General features: G+C 54.9%; 9 protein-coding genes across 9 annotated transcripts; 2 read left to right on the top strand and 7 right to left on the bottom strand.

Annotated features, from left to right (window-relative positions):
• The first annotated feature begins 822 nt into the window (after positions 1-822).
• On the top strand, positions 823-3,176 carry BAUCODRAFT_387030 (uncharacterized protein). Its single transcript, XM_007675865.1, has one exon. The coding sequence runs from the start codon at positions 1,059-1,061 to the stop codon at positions 3,006-3,008; it is 1,950 nt and encodes a 649-aa protein (XP_007674055.1). The 5' UTR covers positions 823-1,058; the 3' UTR covers positions 3,009-3,176.
• Positions 3,177-5,246, bottom strand: BAUCODRAFT_387034 (uncharacterized protein). The gene is made up of 2 exons (XM_007675864.1): positions 4,975-5,246; positions 3,177-4,918 (listed from the first exon to the last, which is right to left on the bottom strand). Exons 1-2 carry the CDS (start codon positions 5,162-5,164, stop codon positions 3,345-3,347), a joined length of 1,764 nt encoding a protein of 587 aa, XP_007674054.1. The 5' UTR covers positions 5,165-5,246; the 3' UTR covers positions 3,177-3,344.
• Positions 5,247-5,649: 403 nt separating this feature from the next.
• BAUCODRAFT_31261 (uncharacterized protein) lies at positions 5,650-7,599 on the bottom strand. Its single transcript, XM_007675356.1, has 3 exons — positions 7,286-7,599; positions 5,986-7,222; positions 5,650-5,925 (listed from the first exon to the last, which is right to left on the bottom strand). Exons 1-3 carry the CDS (start codon positions 7,319-7,321, stop codon positions 5,900-5,902), a joined length of 1,299 nt encoding a protein of 432 aa, XP_007673546.1. The 5' UTR covers positions 7,322-7,599; the 3' UTR covers positions 5,650-5,899.
• Positions 7,600-7,975: 376 nt separating this feature from the next.
• On the bottom strand, positions 7,976-9,691 carry BAUCODRAFT_154675 (uncharacterized protein). The gene is made up of 6 exons (XM_007675863.1): positions 9,204-9,691; positions 9,103-9,140; positions 8,721-9,041; positions 8,473-8,645; positions 8,285-8,410; positions 7,976-8,230 (listed from the first exon to the last, which is right to left on the bottom strand). Exons 1-6 carry the CDS (start codon positions 9,229-9,231, stop codon positions 8,023-8,025), a joined length of 894 nt encoding a protein of 297 aa, XP_007674053.1. The 5' UTR covers positions 9,232-9,691; the 3' UTR covers positions 7,976-8,022.
• Positions 9,692-10,054: 363 nt separating this feature from the next.
• BAUCODRAFT_386992 (uncharacterized protein) lies at positions 10,055-11,644 on the top strand. The gene is made up of 2 exons (XM_007675862.1): positions 10,055-11,507; positions 11,591-11,644. Exon 1 carries the CDS (start codon positions 10,448-10,450, stop codon positions 11,498-11,500), a length of 1,053 nt encoding a protein of 350 aa, XP_007674052.1. The 5' UTR covers positions 10,055-10,447; the 3' UTR covers positions 11,501-11,507; positions 11,591-11,644.
• A 61-nt stretch (positions 11,645-11,705) lies between these two features.
• Positions 11,706-15,470, bottom strand: BAUCODRAFT_65631 (uncharacterized protein; the record flags this gene model as incomplete). Its single annotated transcript, XM_007675569.1, has 1 exon — positions 11,706-15,470. The coding sequence occupies one exon, from the start codon at positions 15,468-15,470 to the stop codon at positions 11,706-11,708; it is 3,765 nt and encodes a 1,254-aa protein (XP_007673759.1).
• A 979-nt stretch (positions 15,471-16,449) lies between these two features.
• BAUCODRAFT_386817 (uncharacterized protein) lies at positions 16,450-18,312 on the bottom strand. The gene is made up of 4 exons (XM_007675861.1): positions 18,184-18,312; positions 17,741-18,072; positions 16,627-17,690; positions 16,450-16,567 (listed from the first exon to the last, which is right to left on the bottom strand). Exons 2-3 carry the CDS (start codon positions 17,989-17,991, stop codon positions 16,646-16,648), a joined length of 1,296 nt encoding a protein of 431 aa, XP_007674051.1. The 5' UTR covers positions 17,992-18,072; positions 18,184-18,312; the 3' UTR covers positions 16,450-16,567; positions 16,627-16,645.
• Positions 18,313-19,570: 1,258 nt separating this feature from the next.
• Positions 19,571-20,552, bottom strand: BAUCODRAFT_22292 (uncharacterized protein; the record flags this gene model as incomplete). Its single annotated transcript, XM_007675257.1, has 4 exons — positions 19,571-19,699; positions 19,756-20,068; positions 20,131-20,437; positions 20,492-20,552. The coding sequence occupies 4 exons, from the start codon at positions 20,550-20,552 to the stop codon at positions 19,571-19,573; spliced, it is 810 nt and encodes a 269-aa protein (XP_007673447.1).
• A 470-nt stretch (positions 20,553-21,022) lies between these two features.
• BAUCODRAFT_386912 (uncharacterized protein) lies at positions 21,023-22,722 on the bottom strand. Its single transcript, XM_007675860.1, has one exon. The coding sequence runs from the start codon at positions 22,359-22,361 to the stop codon at positions 21,477-21,479; it is 885 nt and encodes a 294-aa protein (XP_007674050.1). The 5' UTR covers positions 22,362-22,722; the 3' UTR covers positions 21,023-21,476.
• Positions 22,723-22,792: the final 70 nt, after the last annotated feature.

Below are 22,792 nucleotides of genomic sequence, written 5' to 3'. Positions count from 1 at the left end.
TAGCCTTTTCGCGATGACTGACTGTCGAGGGAGCCGAGCCCACTTCGTATGGCGGCCCGTGGGACCTCGAAAGCGCGTTCTTTGCTAAGTATAGCGCGGCTGCTCACACTGGCGTTTGTCTTTGGGGTCTTTAGACATCGCTCGATCCAAACATGTCGGTAGGCAGTATCAGAGTTCGCAGGGTGTCACACGAAGGTGGCCAGGTGCGACGGGCCATTTGTTTCAACCATCCAACGCTACTACTGTACCATACCATGCTCTGCAGAGCCTAATGCACCCTTGAAATTGGTTGCGTGTGACAAGAGCCACCAATCAGGCTAACCTCAATCTCTTAACTTCCTGGCGGGGCCGAAGCGTACCGCCAATGGCGCCACCATCAACCGGCGAGGGGCTGCACCTTTCCACACGCAGAGCCGCGACGGACATCTTCTACGCCGAAACGGTACCTACTTCCATGTCCGGTCACGTTGTCGCCTCGAGGATAGGTAAGTGCTCGCGGCTATGGCGCATCGTTATGCGCACAGCGCGCCGTTGCGGCTCCGCATGGTCCCTTTCGCCATACTGCTTGTCCCCGTGCACCAGGTGATACTCATCGTACTCCGCTACCCGGTCTTCCCCCTTCCTTCATTCTCGGCCGCCTATCTTTCCTTGCTGTGGCTTGCTATCTTAATACCTTTCATTATGACCTGAATCAGCAGCGCCAAGTCCTGGACAACACCATTTGCCTTTCGACCAGTAACGCTCCTTCCCGAGTCCTCTCGTCGACTTGTCTGGAGAGTGATCCTGGCCATATGCGTGGAGTCGTGAAGGTTAAGGTTACAACGTCGCCTTGACCCCGGTTGCGACTGTTCGCGCTGTACGATCCGCAAAGCCTTGGGACACCATTAGCGCGACTCGCGGTCATTGAACCACGTTGGTTTCTTGCCAACAAGGACTTGCTCGTTACTGTTGCCGTCATTCATATCGACAGTCCCTACCGGCATACAGCCAGCGAAGCCACTGGCTCTCTCTGATCCATCCAATAATATAGGCCTGCATGGCTCCACGTTGGACATCCAATGGAGGGTTCGAATCATGGAGCCTATGGTAGAACGCAGAATATACCGAGTGGGAGAGCACTGGAGGGCAGAGCAAGTGTAGAATCACCGAGGTTGCAGCACAAGCGGTCTATGCCGACCGTTCGCAATGCTAGTCAGCCACTGTCCAGCATGGCAATGGCGGATCGTAGACTAGGCAACATGGGCGGCAGCAGCAGGGGTGCAGGAGATGGTGGCCAGGCAAGGAAAGGCTCCCTACGCAACGTCGTGCGCAGGATCTTCGGTAGGAGGTCTAATGAAGTAGAACCGCAGCCGCAAGTGAGAAGTCCGCCACGACATGCTTATCACGCCTCCGAACCTCCAAAGCTTGCAACACAGGCCGAAGAGGCGTCCCTGTCATCAAAGGAGCACAGTATGCCGCAGAGGACGTGGTCTGTCCCAATGGACGTTCTGCCGTCCCCCACCTTCGAACGTACAAGGTCTCCGTACGCGGTCGAATTCCCACAAAGTGCGAAGCTGAAGCCGATCAAGCTGGGCGATCCGTTCAATGCTCCTGGAAGTAAATTGCGCCGGCGGAAGACGCTACCGAGCGTACTGCTCAATGAAGCTGAGGCAGCCGCTGTGAGAGCAGTGGTAGATGAGCCACCGATGCCGGAGGGCAGCGGAGAAACACCCTCTCCTGATCTCTCTCGGAAGTTCAGTGTCCGCAATGCTAAAAGGAAGTCCAGAAGTGCGGGTGATCTCAAGGGCGTTCCGATCACGATGAGCCCGGCGCGCAACAGAAGCGACGAAATTCGATACTGGCGCGAGAGCTTTCAAGGCGCCGCGTTTCGAACAAGCGTGGTGCGCACAAGCGGTTTCACCGCGAAGGACTTTTCGGGTACACGTTACGAAGGTGGTGCGGCAGAAAGGATGCCACTGGCACACGTTACTGATGACCCTTTCCGTCCACAGAGTTCAACATCCCCAGGCATCGCGAGCGGCTCCCCCATGCTTCATGGGGCTTCAGTGAGCGACGCAGACGTACTCTCAGCAGCAGCTTATGGTACCGAGCTTTCAGGCGACCTCGAAGATCGCGTGGCAAGGCTGGAGACAGGATTGCGAAGCTTTCAGCAGGCCATAAGCCGCCTCACCGCAGATCGAAACCGCCGCACAGTGCTCGTAGGTAGCGCACCGCAGCGGCGATCGTCAACAGATGCAAGGACGCCGAGCATGCTCGCCGATACATTGGCCGGGCCGCTCATGGAGGCTACATGGCACTTTGGCTACCCAGAGCCTGAGCGACCTTCCACCTCGCCACCGCCGCCGATGACGCCCGTGCACGGGGCTACTCGTCGACGGCCGGCACCTGCGGCTCAAGCAGAACATTTAAGCGGCGGCTTTCACACGCCGTCCCCGCCACTGGCAGTCCAGCAGCAGCCCGCCCAAGCGTCAAGCACTGCCGGTACTCAACCGCAGCCGTACACCTTCCGCTCGCTGTATGAGATGCTAGCGGACGAACGCTCAGCCCGACGACAATTGGAACGGCAGATCCGAAGCAACGATGCCCAGATCCGCAATATGCGCCAGGAGATCACGGATCTACAATACCAGGTGTCTATCGGCTCGCAGGTTCAAAGCCATCGGAGCAGTTATACTCCACTAGATCCAACAATAGGTTCGAGTCGGCTGCGCGAGCTTCTGCGCGGTACCGAAGCCTCGCCACCGGGTACTGCTGAGGGTCGCCTACAGCAGGGTGGTCGACAGCAACGAGACTCGAACATGACCGGTCAGACTGGACATTCTGTCAGCGCGAACCCGGGTATGGTCAGTCGATTTAGCGCTTCCGAAAGTGAAATGGGCGTGCCCAACGACTCCGCGGAGGAACTCGCGACTCCGTATCATGCGTACCATACACCAACGGAAGATCGTAGCAGGTTTCCGCTTGTGACGACAGGTGGCTTACGGCAGAGTGAAGGTGAGATGTTCTGACTCTGCTCGAAGTGATGAGCGACGGCTGAAAATCTCTTACGAGTCCTCTTCGTTGTATTTGTACTGTGATACCCCAAATGTACTGTATGTAATCTAGTTGGTGGCAGAATTTTGTAGGGAAAGGTAGTGGCAGTGTACTTATCTGCGGTAATGCCGCATTGCTTGATAGAGGTATCTATCGTTTGCGTGGCTCTCGGGAGAGAATGCGTTGCATATACCGCTCGTTGAACAAAGGGTACGTTTGTCATGCACTTAAGCTGTATTAAGACATCGGATTGAGATGCGCGTGCGCCTGACCATCACTCATGCTATAACGCTTGCATTTGCCATGTTGACCTACTTGTTCTCGTGCACTCGTTCCGATGCAGGCATTTCCTGCACCTCAGAGCCAGGCATTTCGTATATGTGCGACTGACTGCCTGGAGCCTCGTGCGCAAAGCCTTTGCCAGGGCCGAAATACTCGCCTCCATCCGCCTCGCTGTAGCCCACCAGGTTGGGATCTAGCTTGTGCGGACTGTCCAACTCCTGTGCGAACGGCTTGTGCGGTGCGGTAAGCTCATGAACCTCAGCACCCGCTAGCTCGCCGCCGATCGGGTGGCTAATCATAGGTTTGCCTTCGCTGTCCTGACTATCCTTCGCATCCGGCCCATGCTTGGCTTCCAACTCTGCAAGACGGCGCTTCTCGCCTTGCTTTCTGCGGCGGAGCCACCAAAGGAGCACTCCTAGTATGGCTATGATGGCCACAATCGCAATAACTATACCAACGATGGCGCCTACAGATATGTTACCTCCACCGCTGTTGAGCTTTGTCGATGGGCTAATAATGGTCTTGATGTCAGCCTTGTTCACCGCATTGGCATCCCAGGTACAGGGCGCCACGGTAAAGTTTTGGCGCTCATAGTCCGCAATAAGGTACGCCTCCTGTAGGAATGCGCGACCAAGAGTGTACTGCGTGTCATTCGTTGCTCTCTGCAGCGGGAAGTAGTAACTCGAGTTCGGATTTTCGATGTACGGAAAGTCAATCTGCAAGTCGAAAGCCGCAAAAGGCATCACTATCTCGACCATTTCCGTGGTAGCTGTCTGGTTCGGGCTTATGCTGAAGGTAACACTCGGATTGCTGTTTTGGAGATTCGTCCGTTGAGTGCTGTTTAGAAGGTAAAAGTTGACATTCGGATCGTATGTCAGTCCAAATGCTTTTTCAAATGCCTGGCATGCATCAAGTGGCAGATAGATCCACGGCACTGTTGAATCGATGAAGATCGAGATCGTGCCGCTCGGTAACAGGTTTGTCGAACCGCTCGTGACGCCTCTAAGATACACCAGAAGATCTCGACTAATATCCTCGTAAAATGGGAAACTCACGTTCGTCGCAGCGAACCGATTCTGGTCATATCCGCCGAGCGTCAATGAGCCAAACACCTTGTTCAGACGGTATTGGTTGCCGGCTGTGTAGCCGTAAGATAGCGAAGGGATGGAGTTGTTGTTCTTGAGCTGTGTTAAGAACGACGGTTGCGGATCGTTAAGGTTAGTGAAGTTTGTTGACCGTGGATTGAGGCCGAATTGACCCATCCAGTACTGACTGTCGGCAATGTTGAAGATGGTTGAATGCTTGACATTGGGTCCACCTGCACCTTGCCAGCCCAGTGTCAGAGTGTCGAAGCCCACCGGACCAGTCGTGTCCTTTCCCAGGTTGTCTTCCAGCTCGAAAGAGAAGATGCTGTTTGGCACCCATGTTAGGGACTGATTCGGGTTGAACACAAAGCCGCGACTGTTAACACAGTCCGGCACGTAGTTTGTTGGACAGCCAGCCGCGCCAATTGTCCAGGTGAACTCGGATGCCGTCGAGATCAAGGTACGCACGTTTTGCACCGGTGTGCCAACTTGCAGTGCGAATGATGACCAAGGCCCATCTACAAACGATTATCAATGCTGCTGCAGACCTAACTCACGCTCTTGCTCGACGCACCATTGCCATCCCAGTATTGACTCGGCGACACTACTATCGGCGCCGGGATCGTTGTTGTGTTCGCTCTCTTTCTCAAATCTCGTGCGCTTATGCTCGGCCACGATAATGAAAGAGCATTGGTAAGACATGCGATGAACAGGGTAAGCGTGGTGAGTTCGGCGAGAGAGCGGAAGCCCGCCAGGGACCTCATGATTGCGCGATCAACAAGCAGGAAGGTATATTACAATTCAACGAAAGGCTAGACTTGCAGGAAGACGATGATAACATGGAAGGATGATGTGCTATAGCATTGTAACGAGTGTGTGAGAGGCTTACCGCGCGAAGGATCACCCGCAGAGCGCCTGGACGTTCATCTCAGCGTCTAGCTCGGGAGGGACATCGCTTGCAAGGGCAGAGGGCCTCAGCTGAACGTTTTCCTGATTGGGCAGTCCCTCCAGCTGAAACAGCCGGGCGGTCACGTGGCGTATATTGCGACGATGCCAACTCCATCATTACGCGCTGCGGCCACGGGTGTCGAAACCGCACGAAGCTCTGTATTGATGTATGACTTTAGTTGTCGATCGTGATGTACAGAAATAACAGGATGTTCGGATCAAAATTGTGCCTCTGGAGGATTTGAAGATTGCGCTATGTTCTGGCGAGGCATGGCGTGCGGGAGGACACGAAGGTGGAGAACCCGCCGCCAAAGCCATTCTCCGATAACACTAAGCAGTGCTATTTCTAGCAGTGGTAATTGCTCGTCTCGACGCTGCTACTGCTTAGTCCTCGTTGACCGCATTCACAGCATGGGCCGGTGTCAAGGGCATGGAAGACTGGGAAAGAGATGACGTTCGTCGACATTGTTCTTGTTCCGCCTATGGACAGCTTATGTATGTTGATGTGCGGCCATCTCCACGACAACCTGGCCAGACTGACGAAACCCATGCTATGAGTTCAGCTGCACATAGTTGCCTGCCATCATGAGTTAGCACACAGCCAGAATGATGAAGCACTGATCACAGCACTGCTTACCTGGAAATTGTCCTTGCCGCGCACCTATCTTACCCACCCACCACTCATTCGTATTGTTCGTTCGAGTCACGACTTCGATAACCTCACCCGCACTGAAGCTTAGATCGCCTTCCGCCTGCGCTTCATAATCGTACAATGCCGTGACAGTCTCCACGCCATTCGCTCTCAGAGCGCCAGGCTTAGGCTTCGGAGGCGGAGGCGCCGCCTTCGCCTTCGCAGCGCTCTTCCAGTCGCTGCCCGTCGATGCTGAACGGCCTAGGTCGGAGTCGATGCGAGTGAGTGCGTTTGACATTGATGCACCTGGAGAATAAGGTGGAGGGGTGTCGACCGAATCCATGGTCAGTCTCCGGTTCGGACTGGAGCCGGTGGAGCTCGATCGGCCGCCATTCTCGATCGCCAGACGGCTGGAGTATTTGCTCATGGGTCTTCGTGCTCCGCCCGTGGTCTTAAACTTTGTCATCGGCAGCGCTTCGATTTGCTGCTGAACGTCGCCGCGCTTCGCTTCAAAGGCCTCTTCGATGCCGAGCGTGAGGTTGAAATAGCCGATGTCTATGCTTTGCATCTTCTCGTGCAAGGTGTAGAAGACGTTAAGCTGCATATAGTAAAAGCTTTGGAACAATGGTAGAATGAACTCCTTCTCCAGCCGGAACAGATGCGGCAGCTCCTCCTTCAAGAGGTTGTTGAAGTATGCGTAGTCTTGCGTCGCAGCTTCCATGTCGGCCTCGGCCTTGTAAAGCGCCTTCTCATCCTTCAAAGTCTTGTCCTTCTTCTCCTCGAGCTTCTTCAGGGCATTCTTGTGCCGGTCATAGTCCAGCTGTTTGTGGTCTCTTTTCGTCGCCGTCTTCCGCACCATCTTGATGATCTCCATCAGCTCGTCTGCCGGCTTCACCACTCGACTCTCGATCATCTCCAGTTCGGGCTGTAACGACGCCTTCAGTTCGTGGACGATCTGCTCGTACTCCTCGCATGCGCGGATGCCCTCAGGATTGCCATCTATTACGTAGCTATCCGGATCGCTCATTCGTCCAGAGATGGGCTTGTAGATCTCCGCGCATGCTCTGGAGAACTCGATCTGATGATCCAACATCCCGTTGATAGCGTCGAAGTACTTCTTTGATTCATCGTGTAATTTCTTGGTTTCCTTCTCCAGCTCGGCGAAGCGGCGCTCAGCGTCGATATAGATGGCGTCTTTCGTTATGTCACCCATATTGAAGCGCTGTTTGAATTGCTGGGGCGCCTGCGACACATATCTCAGTTAATGTTGCTCATCTGCAATGTGCCAGGCAATATCACTGCGTACCCGCGTCGCGGCCTTCGAAATTCCTTTCCAACTCATCTTGCCGGTATTGCTGCGCAGCGAACCACCGCGGGAAGAGGTTCACTTGGGTGGTGGAGTCTTAGAAGGCCAGTAATCAGATCGTGTGCCTAATGGTGTACGCGGTTCCGCAATGCGCGGATATGCTCGCTTCCGGATAAGCCGTGAGATACGATGGATTACGGGCTTCGCTTCCTAGCAGACGTCGAGGTACAATAGCGATTGGTGTTGGCTTGTGCCCAGGTCGTTTATAGGCACGCTGGTGTTAGACGTCCGCGCACTAAGTGACTGCCTTGATGTTTCTCACGAAAAGCATTAAGTCTTGTCGGCAAGCATAAGCCGCAGCGCTGCTGACGTAGGCTGTCTTGGCACTCATAGTGGGGGACATATCGTGTACATAAACAGAAGGCAGCGAGAACAGGAGAGGTCTCGGTGTTGTTCAACTGGGTTAACACGCACATTACCGCTGTGTTCCCACCGCCACGCAGCCCTGATGGCGTGGTATAGGATCTCTGGGCTACGTTGTCGTACGAGGCGGGCAGAGATTGTGTATTGATGATAACTTCACATCACAGGCAAAATGGAACTGTATGATTCGGGGCTGATCATGTCATTAAGTCGTAGCTATGGCGTGGATGCTGCTGTTTTCCTCGCTTCCCACGAGACATGCCACGTGAAATGGCACAGCAGAACCATCCGCAGTCTGTCGCACCGCTTCAAGCTTAGTAGTCATCATCTCCAGCGTTCATGCCACGCTTCTCAGCTCCCTTGGAGGCGAGCTTATCATTGCCCATCATGTCGCCGGCCTTTTGCATCATCTTACCCATCATCGAATCCTTCTGCTGGCCGTGACGTCCACTGGAGCTGGTGTTGTCGTAGTCGTCACTGCCTTGACTCGTCTTGTTTCCGAATCCAGCGCCCGAAGTGGTTCTAAAGGCATTTGTTAGATGCGTCAGGCGTGAAACTACGATGCAATGAGCTTACCCAGAACCGTAGCCGGTGCTGCCGCTGTACGAGTCTGTGTTGCCGCCGCTACCAAAGCGAGTGCTCGAGCTGTCGTAGTTGTCATCACCGGAAGTCTTGTTGCCAAACCCTGCTCCGCCAGTCGTGCTGTTTGGAGCTCGTCAGCTTTGTAGAACATAGTGAGATGGTGGGACAACGGGCCAACTCACCCAGATCCGTACTCGCGTCCTCCGGAGTAGGGATCAGTGTTGCCACTGCTACCGAAGCGAGTGCTCGAGGTGTCGTAATCATCGCCGGACGAAGTTTTGTTGCCAAAACCGGCGCCGCTAGTCGTTCCCGATCCGTACGTGTCACTTGTAGTGTCGGCGTCACGACCCGTGCGCTGCACGGCTGTTAATAAGCTGCTTTAAGGAAGAGCAAGATGTATGCCACCCCGTTCGTGACTCGTGTGACTTACACCGTACGTAGACTCTCCAGAAGTAGTACCAAAGTTGTCACCAGTAGAGCGGCCGATACCGCTTGTGCCAGAGCCGTAGTTGTCTGAAGACGACATAGTGTCACGACCTCCACGGCCGCCCGCTCCGGACGAGTAGTCGTCGTCGCCCAGTCCAGAACGGCCCATGCCGCTCGTGCTGGAGCCGTAGTTGTCGGTGTCACGGCCACCAAGACCGCCCGCTCCCGAGGAGTAGCTGTCATCGCCCATACCGGAACGGCCCATACCACCTGTCGAGCTGTAGGAATCATCCCCCATGCCGGAGCGGCCAGTCCTGTCGGAGCTCTGCGAATGGTGAGCGAGTGATCTGTGAGTGCGCAACACGCCATGCGGTAGGAACACTCACGCCGTAGCCGCCCTGACGTCCGCTGTCGCCGTAGCCGCCTAGGTGCAGTTAGCTTCCAGAAGCTCGCGTTCACTATCATGGCGATTGAGTTTGAAGCTCACTCGAGGTGTTATCGTCGTAGCCAGACATGTTGGTTTGTGGTTGAAATTGTGAGGTTTGGTGTTGGTTGTGAGAGGTTTGTGGGTGTGTTCAGTGTATGGGGAGTGGAGGTTGGAGTCTCAGAAGGGCCTTTAAAGGTCATGTAAGTCTCACTCACAGCCTGTTTTGATTTACTGAAGCTGTTCATCACACCTACATGGAGCTCCAAGCTCCCACTTCCCATGCAAGGTACGTCACTGCCGCGCTGCACAAGGGTAGCAGGCACCACGTGCTACGCAGGGCATACTATTCCGGCAAGCACGAAGGTGGGAACTTGGCAGTAGCTGGCTTGCGTGCAGACGGGAACCTGCTGAAGCCGCGTTCTAGAGCTTCCAACGAACTGGGCTGTGATCCTTTGGCAGCCGACAGATCGCAACACGCCATGGCATGTCCCGCCAATCGCAGCAAATGCAGACAGTAGCACCGTTTCAGCCACCGCCATGGCTATCAGATAGGCAAGCTGCCGAGCTGATCAATAGGGAGAAAGCAGGTTGGAGAGGAAGTGGAGTGGACAGGGTCCAGCTGATAGCGTGACATTGGTCGGAAAGGTCCGCTCTAATGCCTAAGGCACAACAAGCCAGTTGAAGCTCGCGAGCATCAGTGCCCTAAGTCGATGTTACGTGACATCCGCATAAGTCCCGGCGACCAGAGTATGCTCTCTCTTTACCGTTTAGTCTTGCAACATTCTACTCGGCATTGAAGGCGGGATGTTCGTCACGTAGCTGACCTTGTTGAAACATGTCAGGATGTCCTTTCGCATGAGGTGGTTAACTGTCCCCGGGGAGTTGACGAGTAATAGGTGATCGTGTGAAGCAAGGCCACAGCTGATCTTTACTGGTCTTCGCCATGCTTCCCATATGGCTCGCGTGAAAAACACAGCTTCTTATGGTAGACGGCCTGATATAAGGAGGTGAATTGCAACCTACAAGAAGCTTGTCAGTCTTGTTGCCATTGATGAGGGCTGCAATACTACGGCACACGATTGCGATCGGCAATGACGATTTCTAAGCTACCCATTGCCGATGGCGTTGTTATACCCACTTACCCCAACAGTTGCAGATGGATATATTGCGGTGGAAATTCACTCTTGCCAGCGCTGCTAAAAATTGCAAGGCAATCCATTTAGGTCGATCAGAGACCACATCGATTTGGTGCCCGGAACATTGTACCAAGAAGACACTCTGATCATAATCATAGCTTGGCTGCGATGAAGGAAGCCATCGTACACGCAGGGCCGAGAGTTGAGATCATCGACTCACCAATCCCGCAACCGCAAGCTGGCCAAGTAGTCATCAAGGTCGCCTTCAGCGGCAGCAACCCAAAGGATTGGAAGGTGCCCGAATGGATGACACAAACCCCACCATTGAACCAAGGCGATGATATCGCTGGTACCATCCATGCAGTCGGCGACGGTGTCACAGAGTTCAAGCCCGGAGACAGAGTGGCAGCGTTCCACGAGATGCTCTCTCCGCACGGCAGTTACGCCGAATACGCGGTAGCGTGGGCTCATACGACCTTCTTTCTACCGCAGAAGACAAGCTTTGAGGAAGGTGCCGCCCTCCCGTTGGCAGCTCTGACTGCTGCCGTTGGTCTATACGCCAGTAATCGCCTTGGCCTCCCACAGCCATGGAGTCCTGCAACCAAGCCAATACCATTGGTGATATACGGAGCGTCTTCGGCAGTGGGCACCTACACCCTGCAACTGGCGCTCCGGTCAAATATCCATCCATTAATTTGCATCGCTGGTCGTGCTCAACAGCACGTCGAGAACATGATCGACCGTTCGAAAGGCGACACTATCGTCGACTACCGTAAAGGTGATGAAGCAATCGTACAAGGTATCAAGGACGCACTCAACGGCAAGAAGCTGGAGTATGCTTATGATGCTGTAAGCGAGAAGGGCTCAGTCCAAAACCTCGGCAGAGTTCTCGATGCCCAGAGCGGTACGGTCACCTGCGTGCTACCACCACCCGGGGGTGATTGGTCCGCGAAATGGCCAGGCGTGCCGGAGTCTATAGGCCAAACGTCAACAAACGTCGGAGATGTGCACAAGAGTGTGAAGGACCTTGGCTACGTGTATTCACGGTACTTCACTCGCGGCTTGGAAGAAGGCTGGTTCAAAGCGCAGCCGCAGGAGGTGGTCCCGGGTGGGCTCAATGGCATCCAGAGCGCATTGGAGAGGCTCAAGGACGGTACCGCCAGCGCGGTCAAGTACGTCTTCAAGATTAGCGAAACTCCAGGGGCTGGCAGTGGTAGCTAGATCGAATGTAAGGCCTTGCTAATCCAGCTCGGGCATGGTCAACGTGATCACATCAGATACTGTTACAGAATGTCTAAGTCGGTACTACAGACCAGACCACAACCGCCACGACAGAGCGGCTTTTGCACCCGACCGATCCGATTGAGCGCTTCCGCAACGCCAATGCTGATAGATCAACCTCTCCCTCTGAACACCGTTTTGATATCTAGCGGATGGACACGCCCGACCGATCCGTGAACATCCGCGTAGCAACGTTCATCGCCGCCAACTCCTGAAACAGTAGTTTGGCCGCATAAGGAATGATAACCTGCGCAATCCGATTCTTGTTCCTGCACTGTCTGCACTCTATCGTCTTCTCCTTGAGCTTCGCAATCGGCGTCATCAAGCCGCAGATCTCGCAGATGTGCACTCGGAACGCGTCGCTGACATCTAGCAACCTCTCCTTGAGGAACGCGGAGGCACCGTGCGCAATCATGCAATCACGCTCCATCTCTCCGAAACGTAGACCACCGTCTCGCGCACGACCTTCGACGGGTTGCCGAGTGAGGATCTGGAGTGGACCACGGGCGCGGGCGTGGATCTTGTCGTCGACCATATGCCGTAAGCGCTGGTAGTAGGTCGGACCAAGGAAGACTTGAGCGTTAAGTTTCTTGCCGGTATGCCCGTTGTACATGACTTCGAAGCCACGTCTTTGAAATCCATGTTCCTCAAGGAGAGTCGAGATCGAGGTGAGCGTGACGTCGGTAAAGGGTGTGGCGTCGCCTTCCTGGCCGGTCAAGGCGCCGACTTTGGACAGTAGACACTCGATCAAGTGCGCAATCGTCATGCGAGATGGAATAGCGTGCGGGTTGATGATGATGTCTGGCGTGAGTCCATCCGCGGTAAAAGGCATATCTTCTTGGCGATAAGTGATACCGATCGTACCCTTCTGACCATGCCGCGAGGCGAACTTGTCACCAATCTGCGGCACCTTCGTCGTCCTTGTTCGGACCTTCACAAACTTTAGGCCTTCCGTATTGGTCGTAAGCAACACTTGGTCAACGATGCCATTCTCTGTGCTTCTTAATGGCGTGCTGACGTCGCGCTTGACGTGCAATTTCGTCCGCTGGCCCAGCTCTTCCGCGTCAGGCGCGATCGGAGCCGTCTTGCCGATAATGATGTCTTCTCCAGACACTCGAGAGCCAGGGCTGATGATACCGTCATCATCAAGCTTGTCATACGTGCCGCCCTTCATCTTCAGCGTATCGCTCCGGACGGGCTTCTCGAACTGCTCTACGACGCTCATGCCGACCCGCTTCTCCTGATCCATATATGCGCGGTAAAATAACGAGCGGAACAAGCCACGGTCGATCGACGATTGGTTCATGATGACGGAGTCTTCTTGGTTGTAGCCCGAGTAACAAGCAATTGCTACGATAGCATTCTGCCCAGCCGGCAGATCGCGGAACTTCAGGAACTCCATCGAACGCGTCGTCGCCAGTGGTTTTTGCGGGTAGTAAAGGACATTAGCCATCGTATCCATACGAATGCCGAAGTTTGTGAGTGTGACGCCCATTGCCTGCTTACCCATGGCGGATTGATAGGTGTTTCGCGGACTTTGGTTGTGGTCCGGGAATGGAATGATACTAGCGCAGATGCCCAAGATCATCGCAGGATGAATCTCGCAGTGCGTCCACATGCGAACTTGCTTGTTCGGCTTGGCCTTGATCCGTCTGTGCGGATCCTCTTTGGCCTCGACCCAATCCTCGCCGAGACGCGCAAGCTTGTGCTCTTCGAGGTCGTCCGGTGTCATCATGATCATGGCAGTCTCCTCTTCTTCAGCGTCAAGATATTCGATGACGCCGTTCTTGACAAGGCCATGCCAGCCGAACGTCAACTCTGCCTTCTGTTGCTCACTGACAGACTGGCCTTCCAAAGAACCGATGATCTTCTGATCATTTGACAGTTTTTCAACTTGCTCTCGACTCAGCACCAAATTGCCGCGGTTTGGCGAGTTCGGATTGTTATCTATGACAAACAGGGGTCGCATTACGCGTCCAGCATCTGTGAAGACCTTGATCTCGCGCTCGCGTACGTCACGAATGATGGTCACCTCGAAGCCGATGACTTCCTTCCGTCTAAGCTCCTTCAAAGCCTCTGTGAGCTGATGTCCACTCGAGTGCACACCGACCCAAGTACCGTTTAAGAAGACCTTCGTGGCATTGGGATTCATCACCGCATCGTACTCTTCGAGCAGCTCCATGCCGCGGTGGCGCATGTACTCTATCAACGGCGTGCCCGGCGTACCGACGGAGACGTAGCACATCAACGCCAGGTTCTTCACCAGACCGCAAGCTTGTCCTTCCGGCGTTTCCGCCGGACATACAAGGCCCCAGTGGGTGTTGTGCAGCTGCCGTGGCTTGGCGATCTTGCCATCACGACCGATCGGTGTGTTTGTTCGCCGAAGATGTGATAGCGTGGAAGCATAGGTATAGCGGTTGAGCACTTGGCTAACGCCGGCCTTGGAAGAAGCAGCCTTTTTCTGGTCACCCCAGTTACCTGTGGCCAACGAATACCGCAGTCCGGAAGTGATGATATTGCTCTTCACTGCCAGATTGATATTGAACTCTCGGCCTTGCTCGACGCAGCGATGTAGGTAATTTCTGATATCCTTCACGAGCTGCGAAAACTTCAAGCGGAAGACTTGCGCCATTAGTGGACCTGCAAGATCAAGACGCTTCTTGCCGAAGTGGTCTCTGTCGTCCTCCTCGACACGGCCAAGCTGGACCTGCAGTAGTCGATTGACCATGTAGCCAAGGAAGAAGGCTTTCCTAGTCTCGCTACCCTCTTCCTGGGAGATGTGCGGGAGGAACTCCTTCTGCATGACGTCGCGAGCGAACTTGATACGCTTTTCCCGTGTACCGGCGAAGTTGCCTCTGCGGCCGATAAAGTCGAGAGCCTGCTCTCGCTCCTGAATCGCAGCTGCCTCTTCTAAGCAGGGCTTCAGCATTTCCAGCATCTGGGTGTCGTCGCGCTTGCAGATGTGCAGCAAGATATCTTCATCAGATACGATACCCAGTGCGCGAAATACAGCCACAAGCGGGATATCAGACTTAATGTATGGTAAGGTCGCCTTCACCGTCTTGCCCAAGTTTGTGCCGCTGGTACGCTCATACAGCTTCACCATCATGGTGCTGATCAGCCGGCTGCCTTTCTCGATCGCGCTGCGAATCTCAGCGACCACCGGTGTAGGTGAACCTCTCTTCTTAAACACCTGCACAATGTTCGCCGCACTTCGCTCCTGCGCAATGAGGACTTTCTCACTGCCATTGATGATGAAGTACCCGCCCTGATCGAAAGGACATTCTTGGAAAGCGTACAACTCCTGCTCTGATCGATTCCGTAACGTGCAGATCTTCGACTTCAGCATGACGGGTAGCTTGCCGATGAAGACCTTTGTCGCAGTGTCTGCGTCCGGACTGGCTTCATCTTCCGGATCACGCTGCCAGAACGTCTCGTATTCCTGGCCATCCCATTCTTCAGGTGCCTCCCACCGCTCCTGTTCTTCATCCCAGTATGAACCTGCCGGCTTTTCTTTGGCGATCATGACGCGCTTCTTCATCTCCAAGTAAATGGGTGAAGCGTACGTCAGGTTTCGCAAGCGCGCCTCGTGCGGGAACAGTGCTCGCGTGACACCATCACCCTCAGTCATGGCTGCTTGCGAGATAGTAGCCTTGCCGAATTCGATCTGCCACCGCTTCTTGACAATCGTCGCGCCATGCCCGTCGTCCTCTGGTGACAGGTTACGGTCTACGGCTATCGTCTCAGTTTCGCTTATGATCTCCTGCATAGTGGTGGCCGCAAACTCGTCGAACGAGTCGAGCTGCTGCGACACTAGGCCTTTCGACTCGAAGAATGACTGAATGACCGTCCAGCAATCCTCAGAGGTGATGACGCTGGAGTCGTAGTCCTCTTCCTCCACGCCCGCCATCATCGCGTCCCCGTTCGCGTACGCCATCTTCGTACTTCAACCCACACCTCACTTCTACCACTACCTGCCCACCGATCGCGCCGCTGCCGCCTCGCTCTGAACGTCACTCCGCTTTGCTAGCGACGCTGACGCCAGTGGAGGCGCGGTGGCGCAAACCACAGCGCAGACTGCGCGTGGTGGCAGAACCTTCGCTGTTGCGCAGGGATCGGCCGAAAGCGTGAAATGAGGGCAAACAAGACGGTAAGGTGTAGGCGAAAGGTTGAGATGGGTGTGGGAGGTGTGTGAGGGAGTAGGTTCGGTTATATCGAATGAAAGGAGGGCTGCCGTCTTTGAGCGACCCTACACTTCGAAGACGGAAACTGCCGGCGCTAGTGCAGCCGCAGATTCATGTGCCTTCGCAACATGAAGCTCATGTGCGTCTACTTGGCTACCGGTCCTACTCAAGCAGCTCCTAAACCAACATCTTGATAGGAGAGCCCCCTCTGTTAAGCACATTCATCGCTCAGATCCCAGCATGACACCTGGTCGTAGAGTAGACCGCTATAGCCTCGGAATGCCTGACTGTCGGAAGGCAAGGACGCAGTATAGGTCAACATGCAACTATAACTGATGTTTGAAGATGGAGACGACCACGGAGACAGCAGGATCATTCACCACACTCGTGCGAGAGTTGATAGCCTAGCTACGCAGACTGCCAAGCCAGCCGCTTCTCCGTCCCAATCGCGCCATTTGCATTCCCACTGTTGGTACACCTCAAATATCGCATCACGGTCGCCCCTACGGCCGAGAGTATGTCGTATCGTGTACCTTCGCCTCGCTCGCAAAAAGAAACTTTTCGAATGAACTGCATTTGAGCCGCCCTTCCCAACCCGCTGTGAATGCTTGCATTACATCCCTGTCCGACTGATCAGCCGAGCAAGAGATGCTGGTCATAGTCGGTCGTGCGTGAACGCTGAGTCGTGTCGGTAAGACCTAATGTTGAAGCATGCACCGCGTAGATGTCGATCGTATTGAAAGCACCCCGTTGAGAACCGTGGACCAACTCCCGCTAAAGCGCTTATCACTCTCAAGGGAGGAAAAGACGAAGAAGGCGCTTACTGCATGACGTGTCAGTAAAACTGGAGGCATTGCCTAGACCCGCTTCCGAATGACTGACCTTCATCGGCGCAGTCGGCTTAATGCTGCGGAGCAAAGTTGCCGTAATGCTGCGGACCCATGCCTGGCATTCCACCGCCCATACCACCACCCATGCTGCCGCCCATACCAGGGTAGACAGGCGGTGGCGGAGCGGGACGGTATGGTGTGCCTGCCGGACCGGAATTATTCTGGCTGCGTCCCCAGCTCAAACGCACACGAGAGTTACCGATAGGGTAGCCTTGCATTTGGTTGATGGCCATCTCCGCCGCATGACGGTGAACGAACTGGACGAAGCCGCAGCCCTTGCCTGGTGGAATCTTGACGTAGGTGATTTCGCCGAAGCCCTGGAAGAATGATCTAAGCTCATCCTCGGTGACGTAGCCGGAGAGACCGCCGACGAAGACAGTAGTGTTGTTCGGGTCGGTGAACTGGTTCATCGGCTGCTGTTGAGGGTAGTAGCCGCCGCCGCCGCCGCCGCCGCTCATTGGAGGCTGACCCATGCCGTACATGCCAGGCTGCATGCCGCCAGGCATGCCGCCCATGCCCGGCCCACCGCCACCGCTCTTATTCTTCGGTGTCGCGGTCGAGATACGCATCGGTCGGTTGCCGCAGTAGACGCCTTGCATCTCATGGAGCGCCTTCTGCTGGTCTTGCTCATCGGAGAAGCGGACGAAGCCGTAGCCACGTGACATGCCACTGATGGGATCTGACATAATCTTTGCCGACTTGCAGGAGTTGTACTTGCCTTGGAAGAGGGACATGAGAACGTACTCATTGACCTCCGGGCCGAGGTCGCCGACGAAGATAGAATATTCCGGACCACGGTCGTCGCGGCTGCGGTCAGCAAGACCGCCACCGGATGCCCAGTTGAGCTTGAACTGACGGTTCGAGTTCGGGATCATCTGCCCATTAAGCTGAAGAGCGCGACCGGCGGAGTCCGTGTTCTCAAAGTCGACGAAGCAGTAGCCGGCATTGCTGCCTGAGAACTTGTCGCGTATCATCTTGACATTCACCTGATAGCCCATGCCAAACCAGACACTGCGCACGAAGTTCTCATCGATCCATGGCTCAAGCTCGCCCATCCTATGCCGCCATTAGTGCGCCGATCGGCATGTAAAAGGCAGGAGACCTACCAGAGCGTAGTCTTCGAGTCACCACCAGGCTGCGGACCGCCAGCGCCAGGCGGGCCTGCCTGCTGCGCATTTGGAAATTGGCCTTGGTTCTGTGACGGGTCCATCTGCTGGCCCATTTGATTCTGCTGTTGACCTCCACCCGGCGCACCGAAACCGCCCTGCTCGCCGAAACCACCTTGCTCGCCGAAGGCTTGCTCTTCTGGTGGGTTCTGAGGCTGTGCGCCGCCTTCACCGAAGTTTGGGAAGCTCATGTTGATATTGAGAGAGGCTCTCTTACCGACTGAGCTGAGATAGTAGGTGCGGCGTTCGGCTAAACAAGGTACAAACGTTTGCTATTGTCCAAGTCAGCGGTCCATTGCCGGATGATGAGTTAATGCATGAGACAAGCGCTAGGCTGCAGCGCGTGTGCTGACATGCGGATGTGAACGTGCGGGGAGACTCACCTGAGAAAGGTAGTATGCTCCCTTGCTCGGCCGTTAATCGTAAGACTCGCTCGCCGAAGAGACTGAATGCAACAGAGCAGTTGCAGATGGCACTCAATCGGTCTGTGTAGGAAGTTGGTCGCAAAGTGCGCACGACCGGTTTCGGAATGACAAATTGATGCTGGTCCGAAGAGAAGTTGGCTGTTGAGAGAGAAGTGTCAGACACGCGGAATTTCTAAACACACACAGAGCGCACAATGCGACAGTACAGGCAAGGCACAGTATTCGTGGTGCGCGAAAGGAGGGGTCTTGGTTGTGTGGTCCGAAACACCCGCTTTCGCCAGACCGCACCAAGGCGCCCTGCCGCGGAGGTTCGAGCAGGTGAGGTCGCCCAAGCAGTCAGGTGACGTTACCAGCTACGGGTAGCCAGAAAAGCGTCGAGTGCTCGGCATGATGGGTGCAAGCGTCGATGAGGTGACGCGACGGTGCCAGCAAGGATCAGAGACCCAAGGGACCCTCTTGTCCGGTACGCCGTTCGGATGTTGCGGATGGCACCGCCTCAGCGCGCGCGAGAAGGGAAGGGCTAGACTTACCAGTATCGCAGAAGAGCACCAATGGAATGCAGCAAGTGGCGACGAGAAGGAGGACGTAAAGCAACAGAACGCCTGCTTTGCACGTACTGAACGAAACTCCCGAGTCACAGCGACGCTTCGATGTGTAAAGAAGTGTAAGGCAAGGTTAAGGTAGAGAATTACACAATCGCGTAATGAAGGATCTGCGGGGCGAGTCACGAGACACGACTTCAGCACGGTTATTTGGCTGTGAATGTCAAGATACGGGTGTGCTGCCTGTGTTGCTATCGCTGCCGCGGCGGTTCGCATGAGCCGGCCGCTTCACCTCTCAGCAGAAACGGTACGAATGCTCGCAATATGCACGGTCGGGGCTGTAGCAGGTCTTCATCAGCGCGAAACGCAGCTCTGAAAATCCCCATGTGCGCGGCAAGGGGCCGCATTTCCCCAATCAGGCACGCTGAATAGTAGGACTTGACCCATTGGGATATCCTAATATACGGAATCATGGATGCTCTTAAAGAACACGCTACCGATCAGTGTAGCTTTACTTTGGGTTCAAAAGCTTTCGCCTGTTTTTGGTCTGTCTGTAGGCTCCACAGGGCCAACAGCGCAACCGCAATCATGGCCTCATCCACCAACCAATTGCTTTGTAGTATCGGCTGCTTTCGGCTAGGGTTGATGTAAAGTATGATGACTACGCTCATCTTTCCTCTGCCAGTAGAGTCCACACGGTAGTAAAAGGAATGCTACGCCTGTACCGCGACCGCTTCGCTGCTCGCCACCGGCTCAACGCTGCCGTAACTCATGTAGTCGTAGGGTAGTCGAGGCGCGAAAGCCTACTGCGCAGGCTTTGCCTCCTCACCAGTAGGCGCATCCGACGTGTCCTTGCTCTCGTGCTCGCCTGGTGCAGCGCTGGCAGCAGCCGCCTCACCGCTTGGCTCCGCCTCAGAAGAAGTCCAGAGAGTCTAAAGCGCGCAATGTCAGTATTGAACTAGATCGCTTTAAGTGATCAAAGACACACCAAATTGTCACGGAGCAATTGCATGATGAGCGTGGAGTCCTTGTAGCTCTCCTCGGAGAGGGTGTCAAGCTCAGCGATGGCCTCGTCGAAGGAAGTTTTGGCCATCTGGCAAGCTTTGTCCGGGCTGTTCAAGATCTCGTAGTAGAAGACCGAGAAGTTGAGGGCGAGACCGAGACGGATAGGGTGCGTTGGTGCAAGATCCGTGGCAGCGACCTCGGTGGCGGCCTGGTAGGCTTCGAGTGACTTGTCCGCGGACTGCTTGCGCTTGTCGCCGATGGCGAACTCGGCGAGGTAGCGGTGGTAGTCACCCATCCTGCATGATGTTGTCAGCCTCGGATCTGCCATGCTTTATGACGGCCCCGTGGGATTACACACATCTTGTGGTAGAAGACCTTGGACTCGCCGCTCTGCGCAGAAGGAATCAAGTGCTTCTCCAAGACCTCAAGAATGTCCTCGCAGATCTTGGCAAGCTCGGCCTCGATCTTCTGGCGGTACTCCTTGATAAGATGGACCTGCTGCTCGTTGCCCTTGCTCTCTTCCTTCTGCTCGATGGAGGTGACGATGCGCCACGACGCGCGGCGGGCGCCAATGACGTTCTTGTAGGCGACAGACAGCAGATTCCGCTCCTCGACGGAGAGCTCTTGATCTGCGGAGGCCACGGTCTTCATGTTCTCGACCATCTCTGCTCACTGTTATTGGCTGCTCGTAAGCTCCAGAAGTTTGGCACGGCACATACCCTCATAGCGCTCCGCTTGCTCAGCAAGCTTCGCGAGGTATACGGAGTCTTCGTAGCCCATCTTGATGGCGTGTAACGGGTTTCAAATGGTCTGTACAACAAGTAGGGTCAGCGCTCAAGGGATCACAGTGCTGCGCGACAAGTGGTAGGGTGTGTGGAGGACGAGCTTTCAGTCGACAGCATAGACACGCCCAAGTCTTTGTACCGGCCAAGCGTAGTGGCAGTGCCGTGAAAGTGATTGCTTGATTGTGCCCTTGCGTAGCTTGCGTGTACGCAATGAGTGGGATGCTGGACGTTGTTGACTGCGTCCGGACCCTCGAATCTGCGACTGGCGGCAGTGCCTTGTGCAAATGCATATAACTACGCGCCATCACGCTGCATTCTAAAAGCGAGTCACAGCTCGTGCAGCCATTGGTCACTGGTGCCGAAGCAGGAAGGCACTGGTCCGGCGTGCTGTTGGTGATGAAGGTCGCAGACTCGCTTGGTTGTCTCATATCCCGTGACTGAAGGATTTGCTGTGTGCGGCCCAGGGGAAAAGCTTACCTGGGGTGTGGTAGGGTCAAGCGAGCGGCTTTGATGCGAGTGCACAACAGTAGCTGGTATTGACGGTCAATGTTGTCAACGAGCAAAGGATTTTGATGGATTCACAGAGGAGGGAGTTTCCGGCCGGTGTAGATCGTAGTTATGTCACCAATTTTTGGACCCTCCGCTGCTGACCGCTAACAAGGCTGATCACGTGCGGTGCGCTGCTCCTACTCCCGTCCCCACTCATTCGCGAATGATGGTGGTTCTATAAGCCCATGATCGCACAATCACTGACGGACTCAGCAGTTTTGACAGCAGTGTACGGCGCTGTTGCTGCTGCGGTTGCCATCCTTCCGTCAATCAGAAACAGATTGACGTTTGCGCAACAACATGGTCTGAAACGACGCTGATATATTGTATATGGTATAGAAGTAAGACACCAACGGGCATCACAGGTTGCTTACTGTACCCTGGACCTTAAGTTGTGCCTCGCAAGACGCTCACGCTTAGCTTGCTCGTCAGCCAAATGTCGAATCGCCGCGGACACATGAACGCACACGACATCTGGTACGCTCGGACGAAGATAGTCCATGTACTGCGGCGGCTCCTTAGCCAGGTTCTTCGTGCCTTTCAGGCACGGAAGAATCTCGCGCAGTATCGTCTCGATCTCCCGTTCCCAATCCAACTCATCATCTACAGCCCGTGGGCGCTCCGCTAATGTCTCACATTGCTCATCTTTGTGGGGAATCAGTCGGAGTGTCCACCGCCCCAATTGCGCAGCAAACAGTTCATCCGCAAGCCTTCGGCGACGCTTCGCCGGTCTCTCGTCCTGCTCGTCCATGAAGTTGTCGTCTCTTCGCGCTTTGTACGTTGCGCAAAAGTTCGTCAGCATTTGCGGGATGGTGCCACCCCTCGGTATGCCTTCCAACCTCGCTGTGACTTCATGGAGACAGGCACTATGCTTGTCAACGACCTCGAACAGCGCCATGGTGTAGTTTGCACTGGTACTTCGACCGAGACTGACGGCGAAGCGGTAGGTTAAGCGATCAAACAACCGAAGGCGTCCGCCGCCTCGAAAACAACCTTCGCCCATTTGGCGCTTCGCATTCCAGAGGCTCTTCCGTGCACTCAAGCTTCGCTGTTGGTATTGACTGCCTCCAATCTCACCGGCAATCTGATGGCAGACGGCGCGAAGAGTGTAGCTGGGCAGGCTTCGATAGTTCTCGCCTGTTGTTAGGTGTTCGATGAAGACATCGTCGAGAACGTTTTCGTAGATCTGGTCACGCAGCTCCTGAGGGATGGTGAGGAAGGTGGGTGGCTGTCGTTGGGCCGATTTGCCTACCATTGCGGCTCCGGTGCAGGCGTCGGTAGATGTTCTATGGTTAAGAGAGTTGCGATGAAAGAGCGTAAGGAACACAGCAAGCTGCAGGATGAGGGCGCCTTATGTATGTCTCGTGCTGGCTAGTGGTGCTTTAACTCACGAGGCCCAGGTGCTGAACTACGAGGCCCATCGCAGCACCATGGGAAACGAGTGTGTGTAGTTGGGTTTGGTAAGCTTGGTTTTTATCCAGAAAAGGGTTGGCTTGAGGAGACAGATAATCCAATACCACTATCTCCGATTACTCCTTGGCTTCCACATCTGGCCTTCGTCCTGTCAGCACATAAAAATGGCCAAAGGCGGCAAGATGTAGACTCACCCTGATTGAGCAGCTCCAATACATAAGCTTGCCCTCATCTGTCCCTAGCATTCGCAACTCGATTCAGTTTACCACCACT

The sequence above is a fragment of the Baudoinia panamericana genome (assembly GCF_000338955.1).
Source record: "Baudoinia panamericana UAMH 10762 unplaced genomic scaffold BAUCOscaffold_3, whole genome shotgun sequence".
Taxonomy (NCBI): domain Eukaryota; kingdom Fungi; phylum Ascomycota; class Dothideomycetes; order Mycosphaerellales; family Teratosphaeriaceae; genus Baudoinia; species Baudoinia panamericana.
This window is presented reverse-complemented; position numbering and strand designations above follow the sequence as displayed.